The 27857-nt window shown below is 37.3% G+C and overlaps 1 protein-coding gene and 1 pseudogene across 2 annotated transcripts in view; one reads left to right on the forward strand and one right to left on the reverse strand.

Annotated features, from left to right (window-relative positions):
• The window catches only part of EXOC4 (exocyst complex component 4), an 849353-nt gene that overhangs the window by 45901 nt on the left and 775595 nt on the right, over positions 1-27857 (forward strand). For both annotated transcript variants that reach the window (XM_053608803.1, XM_053608804.1), the window contains exons 4-5: positions 9718-9902; positions 20655-20764. In XM_053608803.1, coding sequence (XP_053464778.1) covers positions 9718-9902; positions 20655-20764 — 295 coding nt within the window. The remainder of the gene's footprint in view (positions 1-9717; positions 9903-20654; positions 20765-27857) is intronic.
• Positions 559-650, reverse strand: LOC128560666 (uncharacterized; annotated as a pseudogene).

Genomic DNA, 27857 nt, shown 5'->3' on the forward strand with positions numbered 1-27857 from the left:
ATTTTCTTTTAACAATAACTAAGTAGTTAGAAACCAAGTATTTGTGATAAGACACTCATCACATGGCGATATTCCCATTTATGTTGAAATGTTACTGTTGGAAGATGCTTTGTTGCCATCCTTTATTGTGGTTTTGGGGTAGAGCTGAGGAGTATTTGGGTTTTAGTCCGATTTTCTAGTCTCATTGTTTGGTTGACAGAGACTAGAGGGAGGCCTAGGGGGGCCGATCGCTTCAGCTCACGAGTTCTCGAAATTTTTGTTTTTTTGTTTTTTCACTTTTGGCCGGGGCCAGGCTTGAACCCACCACCCCTGGTATACTATGGGGCGGTGCCCTCCTCCTCGAGCCACGGGCTCCGCCCACGCACGTGTTTCTTCACTGAGCAGCACCCCCTGAGGCCCCAGCACCTGACCTCTTGTGCGCCTCCATTTGCTGCGGAGTGGAGTGCACCCTTCCTCTGTTTCTATAGGTTGTTGACTTGCTCTGACTGTGTGGCCCGAGGCACCACTTTCGGGGTTTCTTTTCTTTTTCCTTTGTTTCTCTCTTTCTTTCTTTTTGCATGTCAGAGGAGTGAACGCTCACAAACCAGGGACGCACATCTCACACCTGTGCTTGAACACACGACCGTGACGCTTATAAACTACTAAAGGAGATGCTGTGACACACATCCCTCCCTCCCTCTCCCCCTTCTTTCTTTCCTTCCCTTGTAACCCCATCCCACCCCCACCCCCGTAGGAAACGGGAGCTAGGTAAGAATCAGCAGCCCGGTTCTCCTGCCAGGCAGGCAGGCAGGCGTGACACCCATGTGGAGCACATGTGGGTTTTACATAGCTGGGGTCTCCACAGTGCCCTGTGGCCGGCCAGACGTCCGTGGCCGACTTTAGACCGCCAGTGGGACCAGGGATCGGCACAAATGTATAAATTGACAAGTGGTGGCAGTTTATAGTGTGGCGCAGTAGAAACAAAAACGGGTCTGAAAGCACGAAATTCTTAGTTCTAGTCCTGACTCAGCAACTCACCAGTTTTGTGAACTTGAGTAAATCACGTTCTCTTCCTACTTTGTTAGTATCCTTATCTGTAGAATATATACAAATACCCTGTCTAGATTATAGAATGGTGGTGAGGACAAAAGTGGAATATTGTACAGGAAAAGTGCTTTGTAAAAGATAGTGCTGTATACAAATTTAAAAGGGTGTGGGTATCACTGTCATCATCACGTTTACCGGGTGTCAGGTTAAGAAACGACAGTGGTGCAGGGGTGGGTTACACTGAGCAGCGTTTCCTTCATGATGCGCACACTTTCTCATGGGGTAAGCCACGTGTGCAGGTCTGCACATTTGAGTCCGCGGGAGTGCTCTACGTCAGGAGTAACTCGCAAGGTGTTGACATCATTCATCAGACAGATCCTCATGGATGAACGTTCTTGAACAGGATTTTTTTTTTTTTTTTTTTTTTGGTTTTTGGCCGGGGCTGGGTTTGAACCCACCACCTCCAGCATATGGGACTGGCGCCCTACTCCTTGAGCCACAGGCACCACCCCTTGAACAGGTTTTTGATATGTCATTCCGTGGCCAGATAGGAATCAGATGTTTGTGTAAATTTCAGCCGATGACCACCTGTGATGTTAATAGGCTCTTTCAATTTCAACTTGAGGACCCTCTGAGAATGCTAATCTGAGAATGCTAATCCGTAGCTTTTGCTCGGCTTGACAAGATAGGAAGAGCTTGTTAAAGAAGTCTGTTTTCTCTGAGATTCTTAGTACTAATTACTTGTGGTTGTCTAGCTCTTAAAATGAGAAAAAAAAAGCCACTCCTCTATCATTCTTTTGTGTGGCTTTAATAGTTAATGTTAGTAAAGAGTTGTGTAAGAGCTGAGCATTTCTAATGGATTTGGGGCTCTTGCAGAGTGTGGACGAAATTGTCTTGATTTAAGTGTGAGCCTGAAGTGATTCTTATAGAACTCCTTTGCCAACTCTTAAGCAGGGAGTTGTTCTGGAACTTTTTCTTGGTCCAGAATGACAAATAAGATGATGGGGTAAGTGACTCTGGGACACTTGTTAAAAGAGAAGTTTCCTAGTGGTCTCTTCAGTTGCGTTTTGGAGTAGAAACTTGGGTTCTAAGGCTCTCTTTATAGAACACTGATGGGTACTAGTACTGAAGGGACCATGAGGTGAGGAATATAAAGCATTTTTTTTCCTGAGTCTTTCCATAGCAATTTAGAATTCTTACCTTTCTTATAAGGTGTCGGGTATAATTTAATTTTATCAGGGAAGTAATTGTGAACAGATCTGTTATAAGGCCACTTAGAACAAATAAGGCTCTTAATTTGGAATTAAGCATCAGAACCTCCAAATATATGCGGAACATTGAACTTGAAATTCTACTTCTAGAATTTTATGTTAAGGAAAGAATTAAGAATTTTAATTTCTCTGTATTCCAAAATATGCATACAAGGATATATCACAGTAAGATCTATGAAAGTAAAAAAAAAAAATTAGCAATGACTTAAATGTAGGAAATTGGCTTAAGTCATTGTGGTATATTCATATTTATATGTATATTTTGGAGTAATATGAAAATACTAAAAATCATGATATGTTCTCAATATATTGTGAGCAAATGTTCCCAGTATATTGCCAACTGAAAAAAAGCATGTTTAAAAATAGCTGTGTGGGGGGAGTGGAGCGGGGTAGATTTTGGGAGGGTGCTTGCTGGGTGCAATGTGTGTTATTTCAGTGATGGATGCACTGGAGGCCCTGACTCAAGAAAGGGCATTATGTGTAGCAAAGTAGTGCTTGAAATAAAAAATAACAGAAAAAAGTAGATATTTTTATAAGAACTTTTCATGGACAAATGATTAGAAGGAATCAAGTTAACATCTTACACAGTATTAAATCTGTTGAGTGAGAATATGGATCATCTTTCTCTTTTGTGATTTTCTGTGTCTTTTATGTTTTCTTGGTTGAGAATGTGTTACTTTTGTAATTTAGAAGCAAAACAAAGCTTAAGAAAAAAGTATCATTCTGGGCTCACTTTTCTTAATCTTTAAAATAGGAGTGGGACTCCAGTGTTGACTGTATTTAAAGGTTTCTTACAATAGAAAGTTCTCAACATTTCATCTCTCAGATACTGTCATTCTGTTAGACATGGGCTAATAGAATATCTTTAGAAGACTTGGATGCCCCTACTTTAGGAATAAAAAAAAAAAGATGACTTTTGCTTTAATGAAATATGAGAATTATTTGTGGTAGAATGCCCTGATGTTAAAGAAAAATAAATAAAAAAGGGTGACGCTCAAGAAAGCTTAAGAATAACTTAGTAGTAATAAAATGGTATGCTTTTAGAAGAAGGCTGTATTTTATGGCAGTAATGGGGTGAGATCTTTTATGAAGCTAGAGGTCACATTGAATCTCTTGAGTTTTGTTTTCTAAGACAGATTTGAAGATACTTTAAAGAGGTAATTCACAAGTAAAAGGCCTTTTCTTTGACAGCACTCTATCTTGTAGGCCCTCCTCCTCTCATTCACTTATCAATAACTTCATCTCATTTGCCTTATCCTATAAATTCCATTATCTCCCCAGAAGACTATTGCATTAAGCCCTTAGTACCTAATATCCCCTTATTTGCATAGACACATGCTTGACCTCAGCTGGCTCCTCTTTTTGTTAATGCACCAACAGGCACTGATATCTCTCTGGAGCATTATCATTTGGCTGTTAGCTTAACTAATAACAACCCTTCATTTGAGCTGGTGAAGGTTTATAAATAAAAACACGTTAATAACCTGGCCGTAATGAAGGAAGAACGGAGGTAGACAGCATCCTGTTTTTACTAGTGAGAGCTCTCTGGTTCTCTCCCAGAGTCGGGGTGCCTGAATGGGTCTCATCAGTGTTACCTTATCAGACTGGTTTAAGAATGGGCATTTTTTGGTGGGACCACACCTACGGTGCATCTTGCAAGGGTACATGTGAAATTTACTAGGTGTAGAATATAAATGTCTTAACACAATAACTAAGAAAATGCTGTGAAGGCTATGGTAACCAGTTTGGTGAAAACATTTCAAATTGTATATAAAACCAGCACATTGTACCCTATGATTGCATTAATGTACACAGCTATGATTTAAAAAAAAACAAAAAACAGAGTTAAGAATGGGCATTTTTGATTGCCTGTTTTGGTCACTGTTGATTGGCATATAGGCTAAGGAGTTGGGGAGGGCAGTGTTCTTGCTTCACGCACTTGCTCTTGCCCTAGGATGTAGCTATCTTGGGAAGTCTGTCCAAAGTATCAGACTGTCAGTAGCCCTGAGGCCTCCCGGTAGTGCCAAAGCTGAGCCATAGGGAGCCAAAAACATCTTCCAGATGTCTTTTCCAGAGAAGCTGAGATCAGAGACTGTTATTCCTATGGTCACCCAACACCCCCTTGAATGGATTCTCTTTATTCTTTCTTGCATGTTCAGCTCTTTTATTCGCCCTGACCAAGATTTTTGCATGAAACCAAGTCTAGCCCCTGTGGTGACTGTTGTCATGTTGTAAACCAAAATATAATGGTTGATGTTGTCAAGTTTATATTGAAATGTGGGCTCACTTGCATGTACTTTTATGTCACACAGATAAATATAGTGTTATGTTCTACTAACAAAATTGTTCCTAGCTTATCTGATGCAGTTAAATACATAGGGTTCTGTAAAAGCCACAGTGTTCTACAGAGTATATGATGTACTAAAGCTTTTAGACCTGCTGGTAGAATTGTTAGGTCAAACCGTATGAAATAGCCAACATTTGATCATCTTTGACCTGTCGAAACAGTATTTTCATGTGGGCCAAACTAATACATAAAAGGTGCTGTGCTTTAGTTTTCAGCTGCATTCAGTTTGTCTTACCACTTTATGTCTGATAATGATCAAAATTTCTGCTTTGGAAAGAAGGGGAGTGAATGATCTGGGATTCTCAGCTTGTGTGTGCAGACATCTTCCCTGTTTGCTTAGAGGTGGGCCTGAACCATTTTGCATTCACAGGGAGACTTGGAGGCTTCTTGTGCACTTCTGGGACTCCCTGAACTTGAGTTTTTTTGGTGTTGTTATTTAGTTGAGACTATTCAAAAGTTTGTTTTATGTGTTTCTTATGTACCTGTAGGAAGGAGGATGGTATTGATGCTCTGGAGTAGCCTAATTTCGTATCTTTTTACTGCTTCTGTAAGTAAAAATTGGGCCACAGCAACATTTTTAGAATGATTGTGTTGTCTTACTAGGAAAAATGCTCCCTTAAGGGCAATTAATTGATCTATTGAAAAATGATAAAACCATTCGGAACCACATAATTATCAGAATCCTGAAGGAATTTTTTTTTTTTTTTTTGACTCAACACTAGCAATACATTTGCTTTCTTTAGGGAACCTGTTACCAGTATCAGCCTTTTCATTAGTACATGGCTTAGTGATCAGGTTGGTTTTTTATTTACTTACAAGTTTTCTTTTTTTGGCTTGAACCTTAGGTCTGTTTAGAAATAGTTACTCCTGTCATTTACTTTTGTGTGTCTTATCCATCTCAATCAAAAAATTTAAAAGTTTCTGGTTTTTTTTATAGCACTTCTTCTATGAAGCAATTTCCGAGAAGGGCTAACTTTAGTGTTTCATTTGATATGTGTCCATTGGTTTGTGTCAGAGCACAAAACTAGATCTTTTGTTTCTTATAAGCTTGAAAGAGACTGGCTGAAGATGAGCACTTAACTGTGAAATAATAATTTCTTATGTTTTACATTAAAATGAAATTGGGAAATTGGCATTTGGGAACGAAAACTGAAGGATATAATGGTTCTTAATTACAAAGATTTTCTTATATTGTAGACTTACACCTCAACTGAAGGCAAAATTTTTAAAAGTATTAATTGTATTCATTTTAACTCTGTTTGACCTGTTTTTTGAATTTTAGAAACATTTTCAGAATTTTTGTTTCCTTCATGGATAGGCTTCTCATAGCAAAACATGGTGTTTTGTTCAAGATCATGTGATAAGACATTTTGAAAATGTTTATCTTCATGATCCTAAAGGAAATATTTGTTTTCAACTCTAAAACAGATCCTGTTATCTAGATGAGCAGTTTCCAACTGTGTTGAATATTAATATTCCGTTAAAAAAATTCCTTGCTAGTAATATCTTTTTTCAAAATTTATTTTTTTAAAAATACATGTAAGGAAAATTCCAAATATGTTTAGTAGAATCTAATCGCTACATAGTGTTCTAACTTTTTTTTTTTTAATTTTAGTGTGTTTTTATTCTACCCATTATGATTAAGGAATGTGTTATATATTAATTTGATTACAACTTATTTATCACAAAGCCTTGGACAAACCACATTTTCTAAGATACACATTAATATGTTTAATGCAATTTTTTTTTTTTTTTCCTTTATCTTGAGGTTTTTTTTTTTTTGATTGTTGGGGATTCATTGAGGGTACAATAAGCCACGTTACACTGATTACAATTGTTAGGTAAAGTCCCTCTTGCAATCATGTCTTGCCCCAATAGTGTTCTAACTTTTAAGAGATGGTGTGGCATACCCTAGAATTCTAGGAGGTCATGCTAAAGACCCTGAAATTATAAAATGTGACTGGTGAGATCAGTGAGTAGACATGTCCCCAACATTTGCCAATTCCCTGCTTTGTGTCTGTCTATTACATCTTTCATCTGGTGTGTCTTGTCCTGTAATTGTTACGTATATTAGTGACGTTATTCAATGTTGAATGTCACACTTATGAACCTTAGTTTGATAATTTCTGTTTTTTTAACATGAATTCACACGATAATTTCTTTATAGCAACTAACCTGTGAGACTATTGTGTTGCTGTCTACTTTAATCCAAAGGCATCTCTTAAATTCCTGTTGCTGCTTCCTCAGTGTGTTATTTAAAAAGTACTGTCACCATAAAATTTGGAAAACAGTGAAATAACTTACAAAATGATCACTTCCTGTTTGTTAAAAAAATCTTTTTCATTAGTTATGCACACTTCTAAATGTTAATGGTTATTTAACGATTTCTACTGAATTGCAAGTGTTAGTAAATACCTGGAAACAGTAAGTGCAACAGAACTGACTGTGGTGGTGCGTTGTGTTGACTGCGGCCTCGTCTAATTTGTGTGTAAATTTATGGTACAGGCTGCTTAAAACCAGATAAGATGAAGGTCACATTTCTAAACTGAGAGTGTAGAGATCAGATGTTGTATTTGATCAACTTTTCTTTAACTTGATCTCAGTATGACTTAGTATGGTTAGAGTAGGGGAAGACAGTGGCTTTGCCTGACTTCTGTAATTATAGCTATCTAAGTAAACTGTTAATAAGTGAGGGCCAGCAAATGAAACACAGTGTTTTCATACAGAAACGAGATTATTCTCTTTTATGGTAAAGTTTTCAAATCTTTGAAGTTCTTAGAACAGCCTACATTTTATGTATATGTTAATTGTTCTTGTATTTTGGAACAAGGAAACATAGAAAATTTGTCAATTAGTTACAATGGTTCAAGGAAAGAACACTTACTGAAATGCTGCATGAAAATATGCTGGAATACCCTCTGAGATACCTTTATTCAGAGGTACTGAATTAAAAACAGGGCGGTGCTGTGGCTCAACAGACTAGGGCTCTGGCCCCATATGCTGGAGGTGGCGGGTTCAAACCCAGCCCTGGCCAAAAACTGCAAAAAAAAAAAAAGAATTAAAAACAATTCCAGTGAGCACTCAGTATGTGCCAGGCACTGTAGTAAGTATTTTATCTGAGTTTTTATTTTTAATTTAATTAGGTGGCCTTGAAAGTTGACAATGTTCTATAATTTTGTATTTGGAGCATGAGCTATTTGGGTTAAAAATCTTTATACAAATTCCTACAAACAAATCAAGTGTGGATGTGCAGTGGGTGGTTTTTAAGCTTAAATATCTCAGCTGGATTTAATTACCTAAAGGGATAAGGCTACACGATGGGCCAGTGGTTTACCAAATTATCTTTCATTTTCTGGATCTTGGTGTCACTGAGGGTTAATGCAGCCTCTTTTCTCTGCTAGAGACCTGAGTTAAAATCCATTTTGGGGCATAAGTGTAAATGAATTTGTTGTTGTTTTTCCTCCTTGGGGATGCTTTGGTCATTTTCGAGGCCGCCTTTCCATTTGGAATTGCTGGCAGCTTGCTCTGGGCCCAGGGGCTCAGGAGCAGGGGCAGTTGCAAGTCAGCTTGAAAATGAACCTGCAGGCTTCAGAGGGCAGAGCTGGCCCAGGGCTTGTCACTCTTCCATTCCTTGATTCTTTCTCGGTTAACTTAAGGAAACTTATTTGCTGCTGACATTTGATTATAGCACATCACAAAACAAGTGATGTGTTTGTGGGTAAGCCATTGCATTTTCCTTACCATTTCAGGCTGGGTCGTTTTTGGCAGCTGCAAAGCTTTCTATAATCACCGTCCTGTGATCAGCATTTTTGATCACCAGTGTGTTCTCATGGCTTCCATTATCTATTGCTTTTGTGTAAATGCCTCTTTTTTAAGGAGCATGTTTTTATCCATACCTACATTTAAGGGTTTTACCTTGAAGTATCATTAGTCATTACCTTTATCTTTATCTATCAGGTGTATTTAGAAGTTCAGACTAAGCCAGACATAGTAAAGCACAAAGATCCTCCAGGGAGCTTGCTTGTGCTCTTTTCCCTGAAGTTCAGCTTGTGGTCCTCTGTCTCTCTCTTTTTATGTTTTTCATGATTTCCTCTTCCTTTTTTTTTTCTCCCGAGGGATAGTACCTAGAGTATTCTCTTCATTTCAGATTTTTTTTCCTTTAAAAACTGGTTAAGATCTGTATATATACAGAGACATACATATAACTTTGTATACATGAATAAATGGGTTGATGCCGTACATGCTTTTCATTTTCCTTTGCAGTTGCCACTTTGAGTTTCAAAGTGACCTGCTTCAGGTTCCCTGAATCTTTCATCTCCTCCCTTTATTGTGGGCATTCCTACACCAACTTGATTCATCCTCTTCATTTTGTTTTTAAAATCTCCCAAAGCACTTTGCACCAGAAGTATCTTACAAGTCTTTTTGTATTTTATCTTCTGTTCACCATTCAAATCCTATTTCTTTTATCAAACTGAATCAGGCCAAAGAGAGGGGATAGCTTTTATTGTCCTTTTGTAGCATTCATGTAAACAATGCATTTTCCTCTGTGCAGGGGACATGAGGAAAAAGTGAAACAGAGCCTAACTCCATGTAGACATATGTGTGACTTCGGCTAACCAAGCTCTGACTCGTGATTGTAGCGAGAATACATTGTTATTTAAATATTCATATATTGTGTTTTATTTAGTCTTAGTTTTAAAAGGCTAACTAATTAAAAGTTGACTTAGATCAATACATGAGATTCTTATGAGAATATGGGTGATATAATTGTTTAATCTAGGAGCTGTCTACATGCGTCCAATGACAGCATGCGTGAGAATACACAGTATGTATGTTGTGGTGCTTTGTATGCTTTCATGGTTATCTTTGTCAAGATTATTTTACCGTTTTCTATCTTAGGTGATAAACCCTGGAAGGGCAGAGTAGGCCTATCCACATTATACTCCATAAAGTCTTACAAGTCTGATAAGGGTCTCATAAACTCTCTTTTAATAGTACCTTTTAAAAAGGAGTCTTTTTATTGCTAGGTTATTTAGTTGTACCTAATTGGTTTTCTGTTTTTCCTCTTTTCAGGTGTCAGCAGTTGAGTCTTTGGAGGGGCCCCTGCTCCAGGTGGAAGGCCTGAGTGACCTTAGGCTGGAGCTTCACAGCAAGAAGATGAACCTTCACTTGGTTCTCATAGATGAATTGCACCGGCACCTGTACATCAAATCTACCAGTCGAGTTGTGCAGCGTAACAAGGAAAAAGGGAAAATGAGGTTGGTTGAAGACATCTTTGCTATGATGTCTTGAGGTGATGTCATATTATGAGGAATATTCTTTGTTTTCCAGAATGTTGTTGTAATGTATTTTACTTTTCCTTTAAGGTACTGTCTCTGAAATTTGAGGATGCTTTTATGATAACAAATGCTCCATGTTCTGAAAGGCTGACATTCAAAGTTTGTTCACTCATTCATAGTTTATAGTATGTATTTATAGGACATAGAAGAGACATTTACTGTGTGTCTCTTACATTCTGAATCAGAGACACTCTGGTATATCTCAGAGGGAAATGGAAAATCCTTAAGTTGGACCCTGAAGTCATCCTAATTGAGAAATATGTATGTAACAACTGAAGTTATAAGATTCTTCATTACCTAGAGTTATGTTCAGATTTAGGCAATCCTTTTTCTGGAATAGTTCAGGAAAGGTTTGGAGGGAACTCTTCTTTTAAACCTTGGTAGGTTGTATCATAGCTCTGTATTTAAGGGCCTGGGTGGGCTCAAGAAATTCATTACGTTAGTGTAGACCTGATATGGAGTAAAACTGGATCTTAAGATAGTAGAACAGTGGAGTTAACATTAACATATATCAGATAGCTGCGCGTGGTATGTGTCCTCACAACATGCCTTTAAAATAGCTAGAAGATCTTTTCAGAGGGTGTTTCAGCACTATCTGCTAAAACACATATGTTCCTGCTTTTTCATCCAGCTAGAGACAAGAGCACTGGGAGCAGTGCATGCTGGGAAGGAAGTCTTTCAAGTCTCATCCTGTTTGAACAAAAAATGCCAACTTTGTGTGTGATGCTTTAGTTTAGTCAGAGACCCTGACAGAGAAAGAGAAGTTTCTGTCTCTTTTCAGTAGATGGGCACTAGAACTTCTGCCAGGCATACAAATTGAGCTCGGGACTTACCGGAGGCTGAACTTCAAGACTAGCTCTGAATAGGGAAACTGTCAGCGCCTCGGCAGAGAGTAAAGTGGTGTGTGGAGTGCTCGGGAAATGTCTTCCACACTACCAGGTGGTACATACCAGGTCTGAGTAGGTTTCCTCCCATGCAAGGAAAAATAACAAGACACCACAAGTCCTGTGAAAATATTACACAGCATAAGGGGACATGAGCATTACCTTGAGGTCTCAGAGGAAGAATTTTTATTTACAAAAATTTTATAAAGCAAACAAAAAAATTTAGGAGACTTAAGCTTGAGGTTTCTCAAAAGCTGCCAGAAATATAGTATAGTAGATTATTGTTCAAAACAATCACTCCCTCCACTTCAGTGGAAGAAGCATATTCTCTACCCTTTGGGTGTTGGCTTTTGTTCTTGCTTTGACTAGGGCATGTGACACAAGCAGAGGCCTCAAATGTGCTTGTGCTGGGGGGTGTGCCTTCTCCTGCCCCTGCCGTGGCCTTGCTGGTGTTGGTCCCAGGCACGGTGTGAGAGATGTGTGCGACTGACTCAACATCATGACCCAACAACACTTACTGTCGTATGTTATGGAGATTTTGGGGTTGTACACTGTCTGTATGCATTTAGCTTCTGTGAAACAATAGGGGAGTTAGAAGACCGGAATCAGGAGAGATGCTAACAGAACTAACTAAAACATGAATAAGACGTGAGGAAAACCAGGATGAAGTAGGGAAATTTAGGTGTTCATTTAAAGCATTAGAGAGAAGAACTGAATCAGTGATAGAACTGAATCAGTGATATGCAGGGGAAACTTTTCTCCTCATGAAGAGGAAAAAGACAAGATGAAAGAAAAATAGTAGAAAGAAAAGATGGGGCACAGTGGACAACCCAATGATTTCAGGGATTCCAGGGGATGACAGTAAAATGGTAGTGTTGTGGGCTGAATTATGTCCGCTCTAAAATTCATGTACTGAAATCCTTGTTCCCAGTACCTCAGGACCTGACTGTAGTTGGACACAGGGTCTTTTAGGAGGTAATTAAGTTAAAATGAGTCATCAGGGTGGGCCCTAATCCAATAGGACGGTGTCTTTTTTGTAAAAAGAGGAAACTTGACAAATACTTGGAGAGAAGACTGCGTGAAGACACAGGGAAGACAACTATTGCGGCCTCCGTACAAACCAGCCTCGCCCACATCTCCGTCTCAGACTTCCGACCTTGGGAATATGAGAAATTAGATTTTTGTAAGCCAATCTGTGTTAGGTGGCAGCCCAAGTGAGCTAACACAGAGGAGAGCAGATACCACAGAGTATAAATAAACAAACCTACTTACACAGAAAAATACCACCTTGGTCTACAAATGAAATTCATTTAAGGCATATAATTTAATTATAATTAAAATTTAACAAAAACCTTACTTTTAGATATGATCTAGACATTTTTATGATTTTCAAAAACAAATTCTATTAAGAAAAATAATTATTTGCTGTGATGGAGATAATTATTTGTCTACTCAATATTCATTCTCCCTTTTATTTTTAATGCAACCCTTACACTGTTCATGGTGGCCACAGGCCCAGCTAAAAGGCTATATTTCCCATCTTCCTATATAATTAGAGGTGATTAGTGGGACTTCTGCTTGCAAACTGTTGAATGGTGGGGGTCATAGGATCATTTGTCAGAGGTACCAGCTAAACTGGTATACACCGTTTTTACCCTTCATTTCCTTTATGTATGCTATGGGTCATGGATTGGTACCATTAAGCCACCTTAGACACAGGGTGATCTTGAGGATAGAGTGCCACATCCTATCCTCCTTGGTGACGTGGAACCTCTTTTCCAGCCTTTAATGGGGGCACTACTTTTACTTATGAGGAAAGAAAACTTTTGTTTTACTCAGACCACTGTTACTTGGGTCTTCTGTTTATACAGTTAAACCTGCTTTAGATACACAAAATTCAGGCTCACCAGGATTTCCTGAACACTGAATGCCAGAAGCCAGTGGAACAAAGTCTACAGAGAGTTGAATGGAGAAGAGCTGGGATCAAAGATTTCTATACTCAGCCAAGTGGACATTGGCATGCAGAGGCAAAAGACAGACATTCTCAGATGAACATTTACAACAAAACATAAATTTCAGTGTTCTTTTTCTGAGAAAAATACTCAGATGATCTGTAAGATATAAATCAGCATCACAGAGAACAATAAAGTTGTAGATAATTTGAAACACCTTTGAGGACCATACATCATTAAATGCCATGTGTATGAATTTGTATAGATGTAAGTAACTGACAAGTATATTTTTATAAGATTGAAAATAAGAGCTGAAAACTTGTGTTGAAAAAGCAGGGCTATGTCGTCAAGGAATACTGTGTAATAAACAGGATTTGTATCTGAGTTAATAGAGACTGAGAAATTTTGACAGGTAGAAGACAGAAAGGATTGCTGATTCTTGCTTAAGATGAATCAGAAGTTTTGTTTGGGACTTTAATATTAGAGAAAATATGTTTAATTTTGTTTTTATTACTCTAGATATGTATATTTAATAGTTCAATTTTTAAAAATCTCTAAAGAAAACACAACCAACTAGAACATCTTATCTATTGCAAAGCATGATATACTGTGGTGCCCTCTTATCTGTGGGGGATATATTCTAAGAGTCCCAGAAGATGCCTAAAACTGCGGATAGTATAGAACCCTTTATCTACCTGTACAGTAGGCATGATGTCAACAGGGCTAGCAACCCAACCAGAGGCAGTCTACAACTCTTACACTTTACTTCCTTTATGTATGCTACAGGTCATGGATTGGTACCACTAAGCCACCTTAGACACAGGGTGGTCTTAAAAATAGACAGCCACATCCTATACTCCTTGATGAGTACAGTAAGTCCTCACTTAATGTCATTGATAGGTGCTTTTGAAATGGTAAAATGACCTATAGAAGGTCCTTGAATGACATTGTCTCATTCGAGGTTGTTCCTGAAGAGAAAAAAAAAAATTGCTTTCATTATACGCCAAGGTTCTTGATTGTGGATAGTGGGGATCAGTTCTGATAACTAAAACAGAAAAGGAATTTATTGGAAAGTTATCAGGTAGTTCACAGAACCTATGGGTGGTCTGTATAATCAGACTCTAAAACCCAGTAGGAACCAAGCTAGATTAAACAGCTGAGCACACAATCTTAGATAAGCCACAGGAAGGGTCTGGTTGGGTTGCTATCCCTGCTGGCACCAGGCCTACAATGGCTAGATTTTAAACTCTTTTGTAAATGATCTCTAAATGTCCTGCATCTTTCCTTTATCTCTGCAAGATTCACGTCCTGGGTGGAAGCTTCCTGTTTGCAGAGCCTGGGAAATGTCCGGCCTCCTTCTGCTTCCATAGTGGGAAGTAGGGCTCTCTTTTTGATTTGATTCAGCCTGTGGGATTCCCTCCAAATACAAAGACCGTTCAGATGGTTGGTGACCAAAACCAGGCACATACCCAACAAACAACGAATTTCTACTGCAGGAGAAAACACAGGAAATCACATGAAGGCACATACCACACAGGGAAAGAAGACCAGATGTTTTTGAAGTAGAAAATAGGCGATCAGTAGAATTCACTAAAGAAAAACACATGCCTACATGAAAAAATTTTTTATCCAAAGGAAAGAAAAAAATGCTGAGACGGTTCATGTTCTTAGCTCGTAAATATGTCAGTTCTAGTTAAATTCTAGGTGAAATTTTTGAAATTGTCAAATTTGAACTTTACATGGAAGAATAAATGTGTAACAGCTATTTTGAAAAAATTGAGTCAGGAAGTTTTGCCTGGGACTTTTCTTATGTGATAGTATATTATTAGGCTACTTTATTTTTTTATTTTTATTATTTTTTTGTAGCGACAGAGCCTCACTTTATCACCCTTGGGTAGGGTAGAGTGCGATGGTGTCACACAGCTCACAGCAACCTCCAGCTCCTGGGCTTAGGTGATTCTCTTGCCGCAGCCTCCCAATAGCTGGGACTACAGGTTCCCGCTGCAACACCTGGCTATTCTCTTGTTGCAGTTTGGCCAGGGCTGGGTTTTTTTTTTTTTTTTTTTTGTAGAGACAGAGTCTCACTGTACCGCCCTCGGGTAGAGTGCCGTGGCGTCACACGGCTCACAGCAACCTCTAACTCCTGGGCTTCCGCGATTCTCTTGCCTCAGCCTCCCTAGTAGCTGGGACTACAGGCGCCCGCCACAACGCCCGGCTATTTTTTTTTTTTTTGTTGTTGTTGTTGCAGTTTGACCGGGGCTGGGTTTGAACCCGCCACCCTCGGCATGTGGGGCCGGCGCCCTACTCGCTGAGTCACAGGTGCCACCCTGTTAGGCTACTTTAATCAAAATAGCACAGACATGCAAATTGAAAATCAGATCGCAGGACAAAGTAGAGTTCAGAAATAGGGATGAAAACTATTTAGTGAATTTAAAAAGAATGAATTTAGATGACTACCTGTTACTGTATTACAAAAAGTTAAGCTAGATTTAAACATCACATGATAAAACTTTATTAGCATTAGAAAAAATAGAAGATGGTGTTAGCAGTCTTTTCCAAGCATATCAGAAGTCATAAAGAAAAGTATTAAATGATTTAGCTATTTAAAAACTAAAAACTTACCTTTAGTAAAATGCAGTCAAAAGAATAAAGCAGACTGAGAAAATGTAATACATATATCAAATAAAGCTTTAATGTTCAGTGTATGAAAATATTCTTAAGATTATTAACAAAAACGGGATATAGACAGGTCATTCATAGATTTAAAAAATGCAAATGGGTAACAAACAGGCAGATTGTTCAATATGAGTAATTAGAGAAATACAAATTTGAAAAATTAAATGCAATTTTTTTATCATAAAATTATCAAAATGAAAGACTTCAATAGCATGCTATGCTGACGGGGTCGGGGGAAATGAGTAGCTTTCTCTTGGTGGTGCAATAATCACTGTACCTTTTCAGAAAACTAGAAAATTGCGTATTTTTTGAATAGGGGATTTCATTCCTTGGTCTACATCTTATAAGAATAGCACCAGTTCATAAATGTAACAGGATGTTAATTAGGACATTATTGTTAAGGACAACAAGATCTGTGTAACTTGCATGTTCATCAGGAGAAGTATGGCGCATCTGTCTATACCATGTAATTCCAGAACTTCAGTGAGAACAGTGTTTCCTTGATGTATTGTTTGGTCCCGAAAGCAAAGTTGAAAAAAAGCATATATAGTATAAAACTATTAGAGATTGAAAGGATAGAAATTTAAATAAAAATCCTTTAGACATAAATATTTGTGTGTATGTAGAAAATATTTGGACAGATAATGTCAAAACATGATAAGAAGCGTCACCTATGGAAACGGAAGTGTTGGGGGGTTAGCGGGTAAGTGTCCTTTCTTCTGTGCCTCGTGAGCGTGTATTAATTTAATACTATTATTGATGATGCTTTTGAATTTTTTTGTAAGTAAATGAGAATATGTTGTGTTATACTGTTGAATAATATAGTAGAATCCAAAACTTTACATGGAATGATCACGGAATGTTGAACAAGGATCATGTATGCTTTTTTGTGTGCGGGGGGTGTATTTGTGCAGTGGTCAGGGTGTACTCTAATAGACAGACTGAGACTTCTTTCTGTAAAATGTTTTGGAAGACATTACACCAAAATGATGTTAATGGATTATTTTTATTTTCTTCATATATTCAGAGAAGAACTTAATATCTTTACCATCAGTTAGCATCAATAAGTTTTATTTAGAAAATAGTTAATCTTTTTACTTACTCATGCATCCTGGTTAATACTTAATTTGATCTTGGCTCCTTGGGCGTTCTTGGACACCCCCGAGCTTATGGAGAAGAAAATTTGGTATAAAGGGAGGTCTCATAAATTATTTGCTCCATAACTGTTTTGTCTTTTAATGATTTTTTTGTTTACATGCTTTTTTTTTTAAATTTTCAATTCTTTCTTGCTTTTCCCCCTGCTCTTTGCTTAGATTTTTAATTTTTAGCTTCACCTTATTTTTTATTACTATGTCTTTATCCTTGGTCTGTCATTTGAAACTATGACTTTTTTTTTAACTTTTATACCCTCTAAATCGTTAATTACTCTTTCTGTATGTTCAGTCACATTTTAGAACTGTAGAGAATTACTATGTCAGCCATTCCTGTTTCATTATACAGTTAAATTTTCTTACTAAGGGCATATTATCTTTGACAGATATTTCTCAGCTCAGTTTGATTTAACAAAATTTTATGAGCATTTGCTCTTTGACAGGTACTGTGCCATCTGTTCTGGGCATGGAAGTGAATGTATCAGTTACCAGATTTGCAGCTTAAAGTTCAACTCACCCCTGTCAGATTTTAGTTTGATAATAAAATCAGTCAAAAGAGCTGCTGCTATAAATCTTTGGACATGGTTGGAGCCATTTATTATTAAGTGAAGGAACAGAAATATGTTCTAATTAAAAAGCAAATGTTTAACAGGTCAGCGTTTCTAACCCCTCTTCTTACAAAAATAAAAATAAGAAACCCACCAAAAAAACCCCAACCAAAACTGAACTGTTTTCATGTCTTGAAAATTTGAAATCAAACACATTTAGACACAGATCCAAGTTGGATGGTTGGTTAATGGCTAGAAAATCCTTGGAGTTATGGTGGCAGTGGTTATTGCTTGTTTTTGGTGTAGTTTAATTTGCTTAGTGGTTTTCCTGTCTTCCACCATGTTGGTATCAAACAGCAAAACACATTCTGTCACAATATGCAATTAGTAAGTTGAGGGGAGACAACTAGGAGCAATTTAGTGACATCAGCTGTCTTTTGACCTTAGGTATGAATGATTCTGAATGGATTTTGTAATCATGTATTTAAAAAGAAAAACAACTATCAATATTTCTTTCAAAATAATTTAGGTCAGAGTATCATATTAATTATAAATTTCAAAAGAACAGTCTCATGTTTGATTTTGTATTTTTTCAAAAATACTTTCTCTGAGAGATTTGAAAACCTTTGAAGTTATTAATTAATTAATAGTGAGAAGAGGCCTTTTCTCTCTTCTGAAATGAAAGCTGAGGTCCATTCTGTGGAAATGTGATAGTCTGTAGTACGCCAGGCTTTCTTTCTGTCTTTCTGCCAGGCTTCATGGTGGTGGTCACTAAATGAGTGGGCGTGCCCCCTTTTTCTGGAACTTTTGAGACCAAGTCCTTTCCTGAAAGAACAAGAGAAAAACTGAAGTCATTTCCAGAGTTACTTGCCTTTGGGTTAGTGTTCACAAAGTAGAAAATTTAAGTCTAAGGGAAAATCTTAGAGAGATGAGTGTATGAAAATAGTTTTGCAGTAAGTTGACTTTCTAAAAGTTTATTGGTGGAGTTCGAGGGCCCTTCTGGCTCTGGTAATAAAATCAGTAGGCTATGTTTTTCAAAGATGAAATGACAAGCCATTTATCACCCTATATTTAACCAAGATAGGATTTTAGATTAACACTGAGAAAATAATTGAAGGTTTTAACTGAAAGTGAATCATATGCACATCTGTGTTTACAGAGGTGTGTACTATTACAGATGCGCACATGTACTATTACACATACTCGTGCACACATCAGTGTGCACACATCTGTATTAACTGTGCTGCTTTATTATTAGAGTTGGCGGGCAGTATTCCAGCTATCAGCCTGAATTTTCCTACTAATTAATACCTTTATCTCTGTTTTAAAAATAATTCCTCCATTTTGTTACAGAAATACTTAAATATTTATAAAATACGTTGTATATTTTTCCTGTCTTTTAATGCTGAAATTAACTTTTCCTTAATTACTCAGTAGCAGCACTATTAACCTCAAATCTCTTTGGGCGTGTGTATCCAGGGGCTAAAGGGAGGTCTGCGGAGCTGAGTTTGTAATTGTGGGTTAAATGCAGGTTAAAGAGGATGAGGTAGTTGAGGGGAAAAAATAAGAGTACAAAAGTCATCATAAAAGAATGGATAAATCTGTGATCCAATTGATTTTATAAATAGTTAAACCATTATGACATATCATTGGATTTGAAGACTCGGTGGGATTTTCTCAATATAGTTCAGGCAATTTGGAACTTACAGCCTTATATTGGTGGAAAAGAGTCCTTGGAAAATTGCCAGTTCAATTCCTGGTAAATGCTATGTCTGTTACTTTACTATCTTATACTTGAGTTTCACATTAGTCTGTAAGTGATTGTAACGATTGGAATATAGTGAGTTTGGTTTAGATCGTATCTTAGTCATAACTTGGTGATTCTCAGCGCTGAGTGCCAGGCCAAGCACACAATGGATGCTCAAGAATTATTTAAGCATGTTTTTCCCTTTCCCTGTAATAAGTAAAAGGGAGAAATTAATGACATTCTAGTGATCCCAAAGGCCTAGGGAAATGGTCCATCCTCATTAGCACATATTAACAAAATAATAATACCTTAAATGATAATTTTGCTCTTTGACACAGTTTGTTTTTTAAACTTTTCTGAAAGAATGTGTTTATTTTTTAGTAGTTTAAAAGTACACACATATACTTTGGTGTTAAAATGAGTGAGAGAGGGATGAACCCCTGTAGGGCAGGGCAGATGATGTTCACAATGACGCGCACCCTTCCGTCTCATTCAGAGAGATCCTGCCTGTGGGTTTGGTCTCTTCCCTGCTCACACTTTGAGATCACTTCTCTGTGTAGCCTCTGCTCCTGATGATATATTTCAGGACTGGAAAGAGGTAAGAATTATGGCTTTGATCTCTCTACCTTTGGGACTTGACTTAGACTAGCCCTCTGTTGTAGCTACAGCATGGCTATGATTCAGTTTCTTGGGGGTAGGGCACTGGTTTTATCTGCCTCGGCATTGCCTATGTTCTTGCACTTGCAGATGCTTGTAAATGGGAGTCACCTCTAAAATTTGTTTCTTACAATTTTTGTATAATTTAAAATTAATATGTTTGTTTTGGAGATTCTGAAGTTATTAAGATGAGGGGCTAGGCTTTTTGAAAACGGTGAAATGGGGATGCGGGTATAGTTCAGTGGTAGAGCATTTGCAGAAAGGTGAAATGGGTAGTCACATTCTGAATTAAACTGTTTGAGATTCCTTAAATCAAGTTTTAGTGTGATGATTCTCAACTTGATAAAATTTATGAGACTTTTAACAAGAAAACCAAATATAGTTAACTCCGAGAATATGTCAGAAACTCCAGTTTGAAAAACACAAGTTTAAACGGTTTAGCTAGTAAGCCTTTATTCAGTTATCATGACAAGATGCCATTTGATCTTTGCTATTAAATTAATCTTTAATACTAATAAAAGGAGGATAGAGAAATTGCTTGGCATAAGTTTTATTATAAAGCTATCATCCAGAATTCAGGGGTCCTCACACTGCGGCCCATGGGCCACATGAGGCGGTGTGATTGTATTTGTTCCTGTTTTGTTTTTTTACTTTAAAATAAGATATGTGCAGTGTGCATAGGAATTTGTTCATAGTTTTTTTTTTTTAACTATAGTCCAGCCCTCCAACGGTCTGAGAGACAGTGAACTGGCCCCCTGTTTAAAAAGTTTGAGGACCCCTGATCCAGATGATACATGGTATACTTTTACATTATTTTTTTATATATTACATTGAAATGAGAACATAAAGGTTTATGAGCTTGGAACCCTTAGAATGCATCTTTATACTCTTGTCCGTGAGAGTCACTTATTTATTGGAAATATGCTTGGTAATTATTTGAAGTCAGAATGTAAAGAGAAGGCTTATGACATATGGAAAGTGATAAGGGCTGGACATGTTGTGGGACTTCAGTTGGTTTTGGAAAAGCTGATAACTATTGTGTCTTTTCTCCTTCAGCTCCCTTGTGAAAGATGCTTCTCCTGTTCCTCTGATTGATGTCACAAACCTTCCTACTCCCCGGAAATTCCTTGATACCTCTCAATATTCTCTTGCTGGAAGCTCAAGTAGTAAGTATTTAATTTTCCAGGCACTAAACTTTTTAGTATGCTGCTGTTCCTAGGCAAAGACCTGGCCAAGCCTCTGGGGGCTGGGCTTAGAGGGCCTGACGCATGTGCCTTGGAGGCTGGCACGAGCCCTTCTCAGCCTTCAGAGCAAATACAATATATGACGATTGATTGGGCCTGTGCGTTATCAGGGTTGAAAACTGGCAGCTGAACCTGGCCTGCCTGCTTGTTCCAGCTGTAGGTGTGTTTTATTTGACCAATACTGTTTTTCTTTCTTTTTTTTTTTCAATACTGTTTTTCTAAAGTTGAGTTTGAGTGTTTTTTTTTTGATAAGAGTATGTGCTTTCCTTTTTGCAATAATCTCTATTTCTCCTATTAGCTTTTACCCAGCTGTTCCATGGATTACATGTCATGTCTGGTCCTAGAGAGCTTTTGTATGTGTGACCTCTGTCCTATGTCCCAATTCCTGTCTCATCTTCCAGTGGCTGCTTTCCTCCCAATGGACCTACATCTACATGCACTTACACACTCATACATGAGGTACACTTTGAGGTTATATCCGCAAACTCATCTTTTCTTCTTTGGGGCTAATACACTATTGGGTTGTCTTTAAGCTTTGGCCGTGTGAGGATATATTTTGAGTCTGGATGCAAAGATCTAGGAGAGTATGGTGCCTCAGACTTGCCCCTTCAGGGGATTCAGCTTCCTCCATCGTGGAAACCAAGCACAGCTGGGTCACGTCCTTCTCATCTTCCATCTCTCTGACTCACTCTTCTGTCTCCTCCTCTTAGGGGTGAATGTGATTGGATTAATTCCACCTGGATAATTCAGGCTATTGGTTACTTTTCCATCTCAGGGTTCTTAACCTTAATCACATCTGTACTCTCCTTTGCCATGTAAAGGGACACGGCTCTGGGATCAGGACATGGCTGTTTTTGGGGAACCATTATTCTGCTTACCACACTATGCACTATTTTATGATTTAAGTTATCTTTGGAAGCCAAATATAACAATTTGACTTTCTTCAAATTATGTACTGTGATCTTTTTAAGTTATTGCAATTCCAGTCTTCAGGACTGTATTAATCCGGATCACATTGTTAAAGGGAATTGTGTAAATGAGGAAGATGTAAATTATTCTGCGAACTGCACAAAATGTTACTAAATACATATAAAAGTATGGGGCCGATGAAATATACTATAATAAAGGACAGTTCTAAGAATCTACTTGTGAACTGCTCTGCAAGCCAGCCTAGAAAGTGATAGCCATTTTCAGCAGGGAATTTACATAGGCTCATAAAGCTCTCATCTTGTGAAACAGTAAGATTAAAGGTGTAATCAGTCAGAACCGACACTTTTATGGAGGAAGTTCCAATGTGGAATCTTTGTGTAGAATGGATCTCCCATTGGGTGATGGGAGATAATTCCTGAGAACTTTCAGGTTATTATTAATTGAGAATTTTGATTGTGAATAAGTTTTTCGTATGTCCTATTTAGAAGTGGAGTTGTGGGTGACTTTTCTATGAGGGATTTTCTTTTCTTTTTTTTTTTTTTGGTTTATACATAAAACTTTATTTATGATGCTACAAAAGAGTTTGTTTAAAAGAAAAACTTGGTGAATCGCATTGTGAAGCACATAATGGGTAACTTCACAGTAATGAATTACTAGAAAGCATACTTCTTCTAAGGTCTGTGTGTTTGAATAGAATAGGTTTAATGTGAGGCCGTTCTTACAAACATTTAAGGCTCATAAGGGTATGAAAGGCATTTCTTTTCATTGATTTTCACCATGACTTAGAACAAAGAAGGTGCCTTGGAAAGGCAATCTAAATTAGTTCAGTATTCTTTGTGTGTGTTTGGGACAGAGTCTTGCTCTGTTGCCCAGCAGGAGTGCAGTAGCATCTCATTGCTCACAGCAGCCTCAAACTCCTGGGCTGAAGTGATCCTCCTGCCTCAGCCTCCTGAGTAGTTAAGATTTTAAGTAGCTAAGATTGTACTTTTTGTAGAGATAGGTTCTTGCAATGTTGCTCACCAACTCCTGTCCTTAAGCAGTCCTCCCACCTCGGCCTCTTAAAGTGCTGGGATGACAGGCGTGAGCTGTCATGCCTGGCCCAGCTCAGCATTCCGGAAGGCAAATATTCCAAACTGTATGTGGAAGACTTGAGGATCCAAAAAGACAACTTCTATATTTCCCCAGGAAACCTTTCAGAGGAACTCAAAATTAAGGTCCTCAGAAATAAGTTTTCGGTTTCCTTTCTCTTTAGCACTGCTTGAATAGGAAGACATTTCATTCTTAAAATTTCATTCTTTATACTACAGCATCATCTTTCAAAATTTTAAAAAGGCTTGTAAGGTGTCAACTGTTCTGCAATGAAGGATTTATATATTCTTGCTTGGGAGAATTTTTTGATCTTAACTTTTTGGGTAGAGCTATACGCAGAATTACAGGATTCTCAGAGTCCGAAGGAACATGAAACCTTGCCGAGTTCTCTTCTCCTCCCTGTTCTTTTCTTTTTTTTTCCACTTTCTGTACAGTGAGCACATATCCTTATTACAAAAGTTGTGTAAAAAGTTTAAAACTATTAAAAATTAAAATCTATGAGGTATTTTCTATCATAGTTTGTAAGTTATACCTTGCAAAATAGATTATATCACTTAACTGATACAATACTCCTATGAGGTAGTTATGGCAGATACTATTGTGATTACCATTTTAATTGTTGATATTTATATCCATTATATGTAAATTTATGATCAGATTATTTAAGGTATCATAAAAGTTGTATAGATTACGTACATGTATGCATCATCTAATTTAAAAATCAAACACATACTTAGAAAATGCAAAGTCAAGGCACAGATTGGCAAAAGCAAGTAACCCATCAACAGAAAAATGATTGGCATCCCTTAGCTTTTCTACATATTATTGAAGAAAAGAAATGGCATAATAAAGAACTGAGAAAATAATGAGCAATTCACAGAAGAGTCCACATACATGGAAAGATTGGCATTTATCTGATGGAGGTTAAGTATCCAGAATATATTATAAAGAACCTCTATAAATCAATAAAACAAGCCAGTGGAATAAAAGGCAAAATATGAACAGGCAATTTATATAAAGGGAAACTCATGCTAATAAATTTATTAAAAACCAATTACACTCTGATTACTCAGGTATTATTATAAAAATCATTCAGGTATAGAAACTGAACCAATGAAGGTTGAGTGAGTGGTCCAGGTTCAACCACAATCCTTCTTGGTGGAGCCTGGCCTCATGCTGTTCCTACTCCAAATATGTAGGAAATCTGTTTTGTAAACCTTTCTCTTATTATTCTCATGAGTCATATAGTATTTTGTAATGTACACAGAAACTAATGTCTAATTTAGATGTAGTAATTCAACTATAACTTAGAAGGATGGGAGAAATGTGGAAAAATGTTGATCAGTATAGAAAAATGTTAGTTTAAACTTTTGGATTCTTAGCACGTCTTTTTATTTGGCAAACTGCCCTTGGAACATTTATACTGAACAATTACTCCCAGGCTACAAAGGCACTTCATTTGTGGCTTCTTTATTCATTTTATTCATGCTGCTGCTGGGATTGCTGTGAATATGACTGTAATGAAACTGGACTGCTTACTTCTTTTCTTTTTGATATAAGCATAAGTTAAGGAATAAAACGTAAAGAGAACACAAATTAATTGATTTTTCTTTTTGCCGCTGTTTTTTGATATACATTTTATTTTGTGAAGTCTTGTTCTGAGACTTAATACGTATCTTAAGACTTTGGAGTCTTATATTTAAAGAATTCTCTGTACCTGGGTTGGGAGCTGTTTCCAAATACAAGAGTAGGTAAAGTTTCCTCCTTTAGAACTCCCATACCTAAAATGGTGATCTAATTCTCCATAATAATGACTCTTTTTCAGTTACCTCTGCCCTTAGGTCAGAACCACCTTTGGCATTTTATTTCTTTTGTTGTTGCTGTTGCTTAAAAGGTAATGTGCTCACTTTGTGCACCTTTGGCATTTTATGAAACTTATTTCCTAGGTATCCTTGGATTTGCTCTTATTAAATATCTTTGTTGATTTTTATTTTGATTGTAAGTACAGTTGAAGAATGTACGCAAAGGAGACAGAATAGAATTAATAGTTCAAGTATTTCTAAATGTAAAAATAAAGCAAGGCCAAGATTATTATTTAATTATTTAAAATAAACTTATAAATACAATATCATAAAATGAATATTACATTTATATTTCAGAAATCAATATATCTGTTACCTCATGTACGTCCCACTAGATTAATAAATCTTAATATTCTTTCATTTTGTTTAAGATTCTCTTTTATATAAAAAATAAAATACCATAGGTCAATTGCAGCCCATTTTGAGTGCATGAATTCTTTTTTTTTTTTGAGATAGTCTCACTTTGTTGCCCCTGGTAGAGTGCTGTGGCATCATAGCTCACAGCAACCTCAAACTCTTGGGCTTGAGTGATCCTCTTGCTTCAGCCTCCATAGTGGTTGGGACTACATGCATGTTCACCATGCTTGCCCAGCTAGTTTTTTCTATTTTTAATAGAAATGGGGGTGGGGTGTGCCTTGCTCTTGCTCAGGCTGCTCTCGAGCTCCTGAGCTCAAGCAATCCACTGCCGTGGCCTCCCAGAGTACTAGGATTACAGATGTAAACCATCACCACCCCCTTGGGGCCCTTGAGCATATGAATTCGTACTCAGTTCCTTTTCTTTCTGTATTCCAGAGGTAATTATTACTTTGAGATTATTCTGTGTCTTTTTTCCTGCCTGTTTTCACACTTTTACTATATGTATGTATGTATATATGGTGATTTTGTAACTATAGAAATAATATATTTAATTTATAGATTGACACATATACAGTAGGACCTCCATAGTTATCACCTCCCTAAATGGACCAGCTCCTTCACTTGACCTAATTTTCATAGACTGGACATGTACCACATGTAGGTATCAGTAGAGTATGTTGACTAGTTTGTTACATTCCTTTGGATGGTTATCTTACAGAGGTCCTACTCTATATTTAAATAGTATATATATATATATTTTTAAGCACATCATTATTTTGAATATTTTATGCTTTACTAAAGTATAATTGCTAAGTCATGGAAAAGTATGCTAAGTATTGCTAAGTCTTAAAGTATGTAATAGAATATTCATCATTATACTATTTTTTTATTGTTAAATCATAGCTGTGTACATTAGTACAATCAAGGGGTACAATGTGCTGGTTTCATATACAATCTGAAATATTCTCATGAAACTGTTCAACATAGCCTTCATGGCATTTTCTTAGTTATTGTATGTAGACATTTGTATTCTGCCTTTAGTAAGTTTCGCCTGTACCCATTCTAAGATGCACCGTAGGTATTGCCCCACCCATTACCCTCCATCCACCTTAACCTCCCCCCTCCCTTCCCCTTCCTTAGCCCTTTCCTCGTAGTCTTGTGCTATAGTTGGATTATAGCCTTCATGTGAAAGCTATAATTTAGCTTCATAGTAGGGCTGAGTGCATTGGATACTTTTTCTTCCATTCCTGAGATACTTTGCTAAGAAGAATATGTTCCAGCTCCATCCATGTAAACATGAAAGAGGTAAAGTCTCCATCTTTCTTTAAGGCTGCATAATATTCCATGGTATACATGTACCACAATTTGCTAGTCCATTCGTGGGTCGATGGGCACTTGGGCTTCTTCCATGACTTAGCAATTATGAATTGGGCTGCAACAAACATTCTGGTGCAGATGTCTTTGTTATATTGTGATTTTTGGTCTTTTGGTTATAAACCTAGTAAAGGAATTATAGGATCGAATGGCAGGTCTATTTTTAGGTCGCTAAATATTCTCCAAACATCCTTCGAGAAGAAACGTATTAGTGTGCATTCCCACCAGCAGTGTAGAAGTGTGCCCTTTTCTCCACATCCACGCCAACATATCTGGTTTGGGGATTTTGTTACGTGGCTACTCTTACTGGGGTTAGGTGATATCTCAAAGTAGTTTTGATTTGCATTTCTCTGATGATTAAGGATGATGACCTTTTTTTCATGTGCTTGTAGATCGTGCGTCTGTCTTCTTTAGAGAATTTTCTCTTCAAGTCCATTGCCCACCCTGAGATGGGATCATGTGTTCTTTTCTTGCTAATACATTTGAGTTCTCTGTGGATTCTGGTTATTAGACCTTTGTCAGAGGTATAACCTGCAAATATTTTCTCCCATTCTGAAGGCTGTCTGCTTGCTTTACTCACTATGTTCTTGGCTATGCAGAAGCTTTTTAATTTGATCAGGCCCCAGTAATGTATTTTTGGTACTGCTTCAATTGCCTGGGGAGTCCTCGTCATAAAATATTCACCCAGGCCGATTCCTTCAAGAGTTTTCCCTGCACTTACTTCAAATATTTTTATAGTTTCATGTCTTAAGTTTAAATCTTTTATCCAGTGAGAGTCTATCTTAGTTAATGGTGAAAGGTGTAGGTTCAGTTTCAATCTTCTACAGGTTGCCAGCCAGTTAACCCAACACCATTTGTTAAATAGGGAATCTTTTCCCCACTGAATGTTTTTAATTGGCTTGTCAGAGATCAAATAACGGTAAGTAGCTGGATTCATCTCTTGGTTCTCTATTCTGTTCCAGACATCTACTTTTCTGTTTTTGTGCCAGTACCATGCTGTTTTGATCACTATCGATTTATAGTGCAGTCTCAGGTCTGGTAGCGTGATTCCTCCTGCTGTGTTTTTATTGCTGAGTAATGTTTTGGCTATTTGAGGTTTTTTTCTATTCCATATAAAACAAAGTATTTTTTCAAGATCTTTAAAATATGACAATAGAGCTGTAATAGGAATTGCATTAAAATTATATATTGCTTTGGGTAGTACAGACATATTAACAATGTTGATTCTTCCCAGCCATGAGCATGGTATGTTTTTCCATTTGTTAACATCTTCAGCTATTTCTTTTCTTAGAGTTTCATAGTTCTCTTTGGAGAGATCTTTCACATCCTTTGTTAGGTATACTCCCAAATATTTCATCTTCTTTGGCACTACTGTGAAAGGAATAGAGTCCTTGACTGTTTTT

This window comes from Nycticebus coucang, chromosome 11 (genome assembly GCF_027406575.1).
Source record: "Nycticebus coucang isolate mNycCou1 chromosome 11, mNycCou1.pri, whole genome shotgun sequence".
Classification (NCBI taxonomy): domain Eukaryota; kingdom Metazoa; phylum Chordata; class Mammalia; order Primates; family Lorisidae; genus Nycticebus; species Nycticebus coucang.